General features: G+C 50.8%; 1 protein-coding gene across 1 annotated transcript in view; it reads right to left on the bottom strand.

Annotated features, from left to right (window-relative positions):
• Nucleotides 1–10,148, bottom strand: part of CAPN15 (calpain 15) — a 71,486-nt gene that overhangs the window by 19,998 nt on the left and 41,340 nt on the right. Inside the window, exons 2-3 of the mRNA XM_014525564.2 lie at nucleotides 5,914–7,408; nucleotides 716–924 (exon numbers count right to left, since the gene is read on the bottom strand). Coding sequence (XP_014381050.1) covers nucleotides 716–924; nucleotides 5,914–7,386 — 1,682 coding nt within the window. The 5' untranslated portion in view covers nucleotides 7,387–7,408. The remainder of the gene's footprint in view (nucleotides 1–715; nucleotides 925–5,913; nucleotides 7,409–10,148) is intronic.

Here is a 10,148-nt window from a genome sequence, read left to right as displayed (position 1 = left end):
TCCTGAGGCATCTGGGCACCTGCTGCCAAGTTGAGTCTGGGCATTCATGGGGATCACAAGAACAGGCAGAGCTGGCCACAGTTACGACATGCACCCTGAAAAGGAGGGGAGGGCTCCATTTTGGGGCTCAGGCCAATCAGCAGCTGTTAGAGGAGATCTCATATGGTCAGATAATCCTACCCTGCCCTTTGTGGGATTATGCACCTCCCTCGGAAGGACCTGGTCTTGGCCCATGCAGGAGGCAAGGTCTTGGGTAAACTGGACCTCTGATATGACAGTCCAGTCACATTCCCAGTCCTGCAGCCAACACTGAGGGGCAGGAGACCATGAAGAGAATGGGGGTTGGGAGGGATGAGTTCTCTGGCACCTTCTAAACTGGTCTTGGAGGTGGCAGGAATGGGAGTCAATGCAATGTGGAGGAGGGAATGAACCTGGAATGGGTGCTGGGTGGGGGGAAAGGGAGCTAGACAGCAGCCGGTGGGGGGGGCAAAGAAGGGGGAGGGGTAACATGTGGTGGGATGACAGCTGGTGGCAGAGGAACGAGACAAGGGTCTATAATGGGGCATGAGCCACAACATAGGGTGGGACAACATCAGGGGGTGGCAGAAGCCTAGCAGGATAAAGATCTGATAGCGGCTAGATGACAGGCAGTAAGCTCTGTGCCTGCAGGAGCAGAGGAGGGGGCTGTGCGGGCCTGGCATGCACTGCCCCTTACCAGCAGTTTCCCAGCAGTCCCTGCAGGATGTCCGAGGGCCGGGGTGTCCGGAACACCGACCACTTGACAGACTGGTCCTTGAAGATGCTGCAGTTGATTTCATGAGGCCGCAGCCATTGCTTCACTCTCTGCTGGACACTGTCCCCATCCGGGAACCCTACGGATTTGGGCCCGGGGTGGAAACTGTCGTCCACAAAATTCACCTTGTTCTGCAAACACAAATCACATGGGCAATGACACCAAGCAGTCCATGCTACATAGTGGTCCTGGCCCCACAAGTTCACAGGGGCTCACAGAGGCAGGTCTCAGGTGTGAGTGCACCACTTAGCCCAGGCAAGGAGGGCAGCACTGCAAAGGCTGTGTTAAGCCAGGTGGCCAAAGTCAGGTGAGTGGCAAGAGCAGAGGGTCATTAGACATTCCCTGCTGCAGTAAGAGTGGGAGTTTCTGAATGAGGCAGGGCTGAGGGCGCAGAGCACAGAGCTGACCTGTGTGGAGGGGCCCATCCTGTGACTGCACATCCCTTAGGGGAAGTTTCAAAACAGACAGAAATCTGCATGGCTCAGACCCTCACAATGGGCACAGGCTGGCAAGGGCTGGAACTAACAGGAGAGACAAGCCCAGAGGCATTTGCTCACATGATGCAACGGCAGTTTTCCAGTAAGTCAATAAGTAGCTCAGGAACCAGCCTTTTCACCCCTCCTCTTATACTGACACCAGGGTATACAGCACACCTTGTGCACGCAGGGCCACCACAACAATGTTTCACTATCTGCTACTGCACTCAGGATGCCTGGGTTCAATCCCCAGCTGTGCTAGATTCCCTGAACGTCCTTGGACAATTCACTTAATCTCCGGGTCTCAGCCTCCAGCTGCAATGTGGAGATAACCAGCCTTCTTTTGTCTCCCACCTCAACTGTAACTTTTTCAGGGCAGGAAGTGTCTCTCACTAGGTGTTCACCCATCTCCAAGGGGCTCATATAAATAGCAGCAAATCTTCCAGGCAGCCTTTGCCTTAAACCATGTTCCAAACTGTCATGACTCCATAGCAGCCAAATATTCACATGCGGACACTCATGTGTCCGTTAGAAATGCTGGCCACACTCGAAATTCAGTCTGCCTTAATCCAAATTAACTTCCAAGCATAGACAAGTTTTTAGGTTTATAGCATAAGAGCTATCAAGGAAGCCACAGCTAACTGAGAGGAGAAGTAGTGTTTAAAACAGGGTGATTAAAAATCAGGATATTTTTGTAATTAAAAGAAATCAAACTGTTATGATTAAAATCCAATTTGATATAAATCAACTTTTATATACATAAGGATGGTACTTTCTTCTCTCGTTATGGTCTTGAATCATTAAAATGACTGCTTTGTGTGGTTTTTTTCTTTAACAACCATCTCCTAATTGTACAAAGAACCTCATATTTTACAAAGGGGTTCTTTCTTAAGTGGGAAATTTAACACTTAAAATATTCCTCTAGACCAGGAGTGGCCAATGTGTGGCTCTGGAGCCATGTGCGGTTCTTCAGAAGTTAATATATGTCTCCTTAAATCTTTGCACAAGCACACAGTGACCAGCTTCCAAGTGGAAGGAGATGCATATTAACTTCTGAAGAGCCACATGTTGCTCCAGAGCTGCAGGTTGGCCACCCCTGCTCTAGACCAAAGAAAGAGAAGTCCTTGGGACTCATCAACCTTCTCTACTGGGAGAGCACCGTCCCCGAGACAGAACTGATGAGGAAATAGCTGGTGCTGGATTTGCAACCAACAACATCTCGCAATATCTGGAACTTGTGCCATTATTTTTGTTATCTGCCCTGTGGTAAGACCCAGTCATGGCCAGGGCCCCATTGTGTCAGGCAATGAAAAAACACAGAAGAAAAAGATGGTCCCTGCCCCAAAGACTTTGAATAGCCAAGAATGCTGACGTGCTTTGGCCAGGTTGTTTTTCACCACAGGGGCTGCAGTGGTGGGATATCTTTGGAATGAAGTGATGGCAGAGAGGATCCCAGGTGAAATCTTGGCCTCATTCAAGTCCACTTCCAATGATTTCAATGGGGGCAGAATCCCAGAAGTGGTCCCAGGAAAGCACACACAGGAGTATAAGCAAGTGGTGTTACAGTCCCAAGGGGCCTGTGTGCACCCTACACACATTGCTGATCCCAGGGGAAAGTCACTACTCCCCTAATGAAACCAATCACTCATTAACATTACCCTCCGGAAGATAAATCATGAGACCCAGACCTCCCCTGCAGCTAGCTTCACCTCATTGGTTTGTCTATGGCCACAGCCCTGCAGGGATAGCATTCCCCTGTAAGCAGAATACCAATTCGTTATTCTTCATGTTTAACTCCTAGTCTGTTTCTAACACATGGCTTGCCCTGTGCTCCACTGGCAGTGTCCTAAAGTCAGCTAAGACCTCCCCATTTGGTGATGCTTTCTCTTGGCACAACACTCTCTCTCAGCTCTGGGTCTCCCTGATGCTGGCCTGGGCAGGGATATTATTTCTTGTAGTGCTCCTGTCTGCACTTCTTCTGCCAAGGCATGTGCAGGAGACTTGCACATCCATATGGCATTAGCTGGTAACATCACCTCCATTCTAGAAACACCCCAAAGCTACTAAGCTCACTCAGTTATTGATCCACCTGTGGTTACTGAGAGGCAGGAGTGGTGTGCTGCAATGTTGGAACGTTCTGGCTGGAATCCCAAAGAGTTAAACATTATGTCAAAGACCGGTTTCAGGCTGCCCATTCCACCCCTGGTCATTTATTTATTTGCTTTTCAAAGAGTTGTATAATTAAAGCAATTGTGCGATTAGGAATCAATGACTCACACCTGTGACCTTTATCTTAAGCTGCTAACAGAGCTGAGCCAGAGCCTGGAGCCTGGCTGCACCTGCTCTTGCTGGGGATCGCACAGGGCTGCCTGAGGGCCCTGCTCAGCCTGGACTCTGCTGGTTTTGCCCTTCCAAAGGAATCTGCGGGGTTTGGCCCTCCACACATAAAGGTGGAGCATGATACCCCTGACTTCAGAGTTCATTCAGTCCAACGCAGCAAGGCTAAGAATCAGACTTATGACATGGTCTGACAACTACCTGATAACATAGTAATTAGGTCTTCTGTAAGATGCTTTGCTCAGAGATCTTAGAAAGATTTACAAAAGGTGACAGTATCATGATTCCCATTGGGCAGGGGGGAAACTGAGGCATGGGGACATGGCAGGGAGTTACCCAAAGTCAGTGTCATAGCTGGGAACAGGTCCCATATCCCTGACCCTAATTCCAGGGCCTTAAGGGTTTTTCAGTGACCAAGACCAAGGGGATGTCACGGGCCAGGGGGAGGAGGATGCTTCTGAGAACAAACAGCCAGGTATAGCCCTAGCAGTGAACAGTGTCAAGGGGGAAAGACAGAGAAGGACAGAGATGATAGCTCAGAAGACAGAGGAACAAAACCTGAGGGGAGAGACAAGTCAATAGGAAGGTAAGAAAAGGCACCGCATGGGATGGGAGAAGGAGAAGACCTCCACAGCTTGCCTGGCGCATGGCAGAGAGCCCAGGACGCATGGGTTCAACATCCTATTCAGCCACTGCTTCAGTGTACAAAACTCCTGGATGTGTCACTTCCCTCTTCCTGCCTCAGTTTCCCTGGGGCAAACTGGTGATAAGGAGGCTTGCTCCATTACCAGAACGAGCTCAGAGGGGATACTGTGAGGGTTAATTAATGGGGCAAATCCTTGAATGATATAAACTGTCATCCCCAGATTGACGCCAAAGGAGTCCGGTCAATTTGCATCAGCCATGGACCTGCCCCAAGATCTGTGCAGATGGGGACATGGTGGTGGCAGGTGTTACTGAAAGGAAGGAGAAAGGCAGGACTGCAGGGTGGAGACCACACCAGGACGAGAAGGGAGGACAAGGCACAGACACAGGTTTGAGGAACTGGAAGAATATGCAATAGTTCAGTGCAAAAAGTTGGCAGGGGGAAAATCAGGCTGCTGAGGTGGAGACAAAATCCTGCTCCACTCTGGAGAACAGAGGAAGGGCAAAGCTAGACAGGAATAAAGCCAGGGCCCTATTTACTTATGTGCAGAGCCAGGGAGAAACATTTGGAAATGTACAAGAGAAACACGTGAGAATAAAAATGCCATCAGCAGTGAATTCAAGCAGAACTTCCCAGCTCCGCCGGCTGCAAGCATATGGAGCACGCTGCCAGGGGAGACGCTCAATGCAAACAGCATCAATGGGCTTCAAGAGGTTACTCGATATATTTCAGGCACATGAGGATGCTCAAGGCTAATCCAGGGGGTTGCGGCTATCCCAGAACAAACCAATGCTCTGAGCAATCTGGCACCCTGACTCCAACAGCATAACAAACAGAATGTATGGGCGACTTTAGGACTACTGAACACAGCAGCCAACAGAAGGCTTGAACCTCCTTTGAAAAACAGGCATAGGGCAGGAACGATTTCACAGACTTCTTGGGCTGCTCTGCTCTGAGCTGAGACTGATAATGGGAGGAGAGTGGAGACAACAGGACAGTACAAAGGGGTTTCTGAATGAGCAATTCTAGTTCTCTAACTCTCTGAAGTTGTCAGGAATCCACACTACACTCTGATGCCAACCTGTGGCAGGAGCTCTAATCAACTGGGTTCATTTAGCTCTACAATCTTGGATGAATGCCTTCCTAGCTGCCAAGGAGGAATGCTCATTGCCTGGGCAATGGGGGATGGTAAGCAGCAATCCAATAGTGTAACTCTTGGGGCTCTGACTCACGGCTTAAATCCTCGGGGTGGGCGATAATAGTGTTCTTGCCATGTGTTTGTACCCACTGGCTGTCTCTTGTCCTGTGCTTGAACTAAAAGCTCTCTGAGGCAAGGCTTTTTTCTTCATGTGTTTGTACAGTGCTCAGCATAATGATTCATGACTGAGGCTCCCAGGTAGTAAATAATAATATTATTCTGTGTAACATTAGGTTTCAGAATCAACACCCAGTGAGGTGAGCTAGGCAGTACCCATGTCTCAGACCTATTGTTTCAAGTTCCCTGCAGATTCAGGCAAGCAGCACATTGAGCAGAGCTTGCCAAAGAGATGCCAGGCTTGGCAGCCAAGAACTGGCAGGTCTCACCTCCCTCCACACGGGAGGAATTCTTTACAGGACGTGGGGAAGGGGTAGGGGAAGGCTGAAGCTTAAAGAGTGCTCACCTCCCGACAGAAAGTCACGATGTTTTCCCACAGGGCCTTGGCCTCACCCTCATCTGTCTGCCGCCTCTTCTCCACATGCATGCTCTCCCGCCTCTTGAGTGGCTTGGCACCCTTGCGCTGGGTCATGTACTGCTGGGGAGTGTGGCAGGCCACGCAATGCTTGGCCTTCAGTTCATTGAGCAGGGTGCAAGCAGGGCATGGCCACTGGTTCAGCCTGTCCTGGACCAAGGGTGGTTGAGAGGGGAAGAGGCGGGCCACCTTGCGGGCCGATGGGGCCTTGCCGCTGCAAGAGACACAGCTCCCCTTGTCAATGCCACAGTCGGGACACTTGGGGGCTGATTCACTCTGCACTCCATGCTCCTGGAAGCCGTGCAGCTTGGAGGAGCCACAGGCCTTGCACTTCTGCACAAGGGTGGGGTTTTTTAGGGTGCATTTGGAACAGGACCACGTGGTAAAGTCAGGGCTTGAAGGGCTACAGGGGGTGAACCTCACTGAGTCGCCTGCCAGGTCAATCGTGTCACTGCTCTTCTGAGCACTGCAGGCCTCGCACTTGCTAGCCCCAGCAGAATTGAGCAGGGAGCAGGTGCTACACTTCCAGTGTGATGGGCTGACTTCCATCTCCTCCTCCAGCACACTCAGACGCTTGGTGCACAACAGCTCTTGAAAGCGGGCAACAGGGGGGACCCGGGCCTGGCCTTGTGGAGACCCCTTCTGCCCAGCTGCAGTCTGAGCCGTGGGCTGAGAGGTCTCGGATACCTGTGGCTGCAGCTGGGGTGGCACCTCCCTGCGGCTCCTGGGCACAGGGTTGTTCTGCAGGCCAGGGGAGAAGGGGCTGAAGGCTGGCATCTTCTGAGCATCCTGCTCCATGGCTGTGGAGCCCTGACTGGCCACAGGGTCGCTGTCTGTGATCTCTATAGAGACGCCGGGCTGAGGGGCGGCAGGGGCCATGTGGAACCCAGCAGGGGCGATGACCTCGGGGACCACCAGTGCCTCCGGAGGGATCTTGGGCAGTGAGAGTTTGCGTGGCCCCCCACAGGCTGAGCAGGAGTTGGCCACAGGTGTGTTGTGCAGCGTGCAGCGCTGGCAGGCCCAGCCATTCTCCAGCTCTGTCTCCTCGGGGCTCTTCCCACCTGACTCCTCACTGCTGCTCTCAGCTTTGTGTACATCCTCCTTGGAGATCCCCTTGGGTTCCACCAGCACGGTGGGCTTGGGCACGACACCGTTGATGATGGGCAGTGGGGTGCCGCCCGGCCCGGGTTCTGGCATGAAGCCACACACCTCGCAGGCCTCTTTGCCCAAGAAGTTTCTGAAGGTGCAGCGGGCACAGGCCCATTTCTGCTCCTCCACACTGAGCCTCAGGATGTGGTTGAGGTCTGGCTTCTGGCGGGGAGCCTCACAAATGGAGCATTGCCGCTGTCCCACAGGGTTCAGGAAGGTGCAGCGCGTGCAGGACCACTCCCGCACAGCAGCCATAGAACCAGGAGAGTGGGTGTGACTGCAAGAGAGCAGGAGAGGACACCGTTACCAGCAGGGAACATGAGGCAGTGGAGCGATGGGAGAAAGAATCACACCAGGGCCTAGCACCATGGGAGGAGGGACTTCACACATCTGCTGACAGGCTCACATTACAGGCCAGACTCTCGGACCTTGTCTGCATAGGCCACCAGAACCAGCCTTGCCCTTGGCAGCAAACAAGTACAGCTGCTGTAGAAAAGCATGAACAGGGTTTCTTTGCCTGACATAGACTGAACCTTGCTTCCAGGAAGGGAGCAAGCAGGAATCCAGTGTAGCTGTGCTCTTGGGACTGGCTTCTCTGGCACTGACAACCTATTCCTCTGAGTGCACAAGAAGTAAACTGGCATCCTACCAAGTTTCTTAAAGAGTGACAGCAATCCAACACTGTGCAGTGCCTGCCCTGCCCAGATGCACCCCTCCAAGCACCCCTGGCTCCAGGGCCATTCATTAAGAAGCAGTAAGGGAGCCCCCTCCTCCCTTCCCCTCCCCTCTAGCTTTACACTCAGCAAATTTCCCATATTAGCAGCACCTTTATGTGTAGTTAATAAATCTCCTGGTTAGTAATCTATGCACCATTACACCATCAAATAGCAACTGCTCTCCCTTAGCTGCAGCATGCCACGTCCACATGGCTGGAATACAAAGGAACTGTGGTTAGGCCCAACGTTGTGGAGAAACACCCAGGTAGTGCATATGAGGACAAAGGCAGGGGAAGCACGTTGTTACTGCCACAAGGCGACAGACACACAGAAACATACACACAGATGTCTATCTTACTTCCAAAAAGAGAGAGTGCTTCTTTTAGCTAACAACTCTGCAGTAGCATGTCTGTGCAGGGAGAGAAATCGAGCTTGTAAAAGAAACTTGCCTGGGTGATCAGCAACCCCTTTTGCTTGAAACTGGAGCAAATTTCAACTCTGACCTGGTTGTCATGGCATAGGGTAGTGCTGTGGGCACTGGGCCCACAGGTTTATCAGGGCAGTACTGTACTTCTAACACCCCACGCAACTCTGGGACTGCTGTTTCACTTCAGGTTCTGCTTCACAGGAGGCTTTGAATCCTAATAAGGAACTTCTCCTTGGCAAAGATAAAAGGGTCCTGGAAGCACCTTTGGTCACCCCAGATTTTGTAAAACCCAGTATGTCTATGGGCAGCTTCTCAGACACTGTAAACACTGAGATGGATACCACTACCTTACCTTTGCACTACACTTACCTTGTGCATAAACAACAAAAGGAGCATGATGTGCACTGGGCTGCACTCGAATCTTATGTCACTTTCTAACATGTACAGGCAATGACCTGCACAAGTGGTTGCCCTGTGCCCAGCCCTGAGCCCTGAAGCAGTAGCAAAACTCAGCAGGTTGGGCTCAAAAATGAACTTCTGGCTTCTTTTTTCACTTATGCAAGTGACTGTAATGTTAAAAAAGACACACTACAAAACTCCAGTCACCAAGCATGAGTTCCCCTCACAAGGGATCACAGAATACCAAACTTAAGGCCCTTTTCCTGGGAAAAGAACCATGCTAGAAGACCTTCGGCTCCACTACAGCTCTGCAGGTATGATTGTGGGATTGGACCCTTTCAAAGAAGCCCAGCAGCAACTTAGCTTGTACTGGAAAGAAAGATACCCCCAACCCTTCCTGGACATTACACCTCACAGCACATCTCATCTGAAAGGAGGAGCTGCGCAGTGCGCTCTGAAGGCTGACAAACTCCAGAAGCTTTGGACCACCGAGCAGGAGCAAACTCCAAATCTGGGGGACCTCACCGTGGGACAAGGCCCTGTGACTCCCTCACTGTTATGTTGTACAAGGTTGGGCTCCGGTTCCTCTACTGATCTCAAGCACAGCCATATTGCCCAGAAAACAAGGCATCTCACCTCTTATATAAAGGCCCCAGAGCTCAGATCTCTTCAGGTGAATACAGACATCTCAAACCCTAACCAGATACCCACCAGCAGCCAGAGAGGAGGTGTGATATGCCCTAGCAAGGCGCTATGCTGGTTGACTGTCACCCCAAGTATTCGTGGTCTTGTGACAAACAGAGGTATGTAACAAGGTAGTAAGAATCACAGGGGAGAGGAAAAGGCACTGCCAGCGGGTAGAGGCAAATGGGAATGGCTGCCCGGGCCAGTACTGAAAGCCAATGACCCATCAATAGCCTAAGAGTGATCCAGCAACACTCCCAACCTATGAACCCATGCGATCCAAGTGCAGGTAAGCCCTTCCTCTGCAAAGACCAGTATAACCTTTGTTCTCTCTTCTGCTTGCTTTACCTGCACTACCGACAGGACCCATTTAAAAATAAGATAAATATCTTTAAAAGCAAAGCCCATTTCAGAGAATCAAATGAATTCTGAGAGAAGGAGAGAGACAGGGATATTGCAAACTCTTTATGGTATATATAACATTCTTTAATATTTTGTTCTTTACAAGGTATTTATTGGCGTTATTTCAGGAATCTTTCATAACAAAGTGAAATGTAAAAATTGATTTTTCTTCCTTCTGCCTTGAGTTAATAGAGCTGGGAGCTAGCACGAAATCGGCATCAGGAGCCACAGAACTCAGACAAATCTCCAGCTCCATGAAGATGACACTTAAGTTATCTCTTCCCACTTTTCCCATTTGCGTACTTTATGCATGTGGATACATACACACAAACACACACACATTATTTGTATAACTGCTGCTCTAACGTGGCCCCATTGTGTTAGATGCT

The sequence above is a fragment of the Alligator sinensis genome, unplaced genomic scaffold (assembly GCF_000455745.1).
Source record: "Alligator sinensis unplaced genomic scaffold, ASM45574v1 scaffold449_2, whole genome shotgun sequence".
In the NCBI taxonomy this organism is placed as follows: domain Eukaryota; kingdom Metazoa; phylum Chordata; order Crocodylia; family Alligatoridae; genus Alligator; species Alligator sinensis.
The sequence above is the reverse complement of the archived record's forward strand: the minus strand, read 5'-3'. Positions and strand labels throughout refer to the sequence as shown.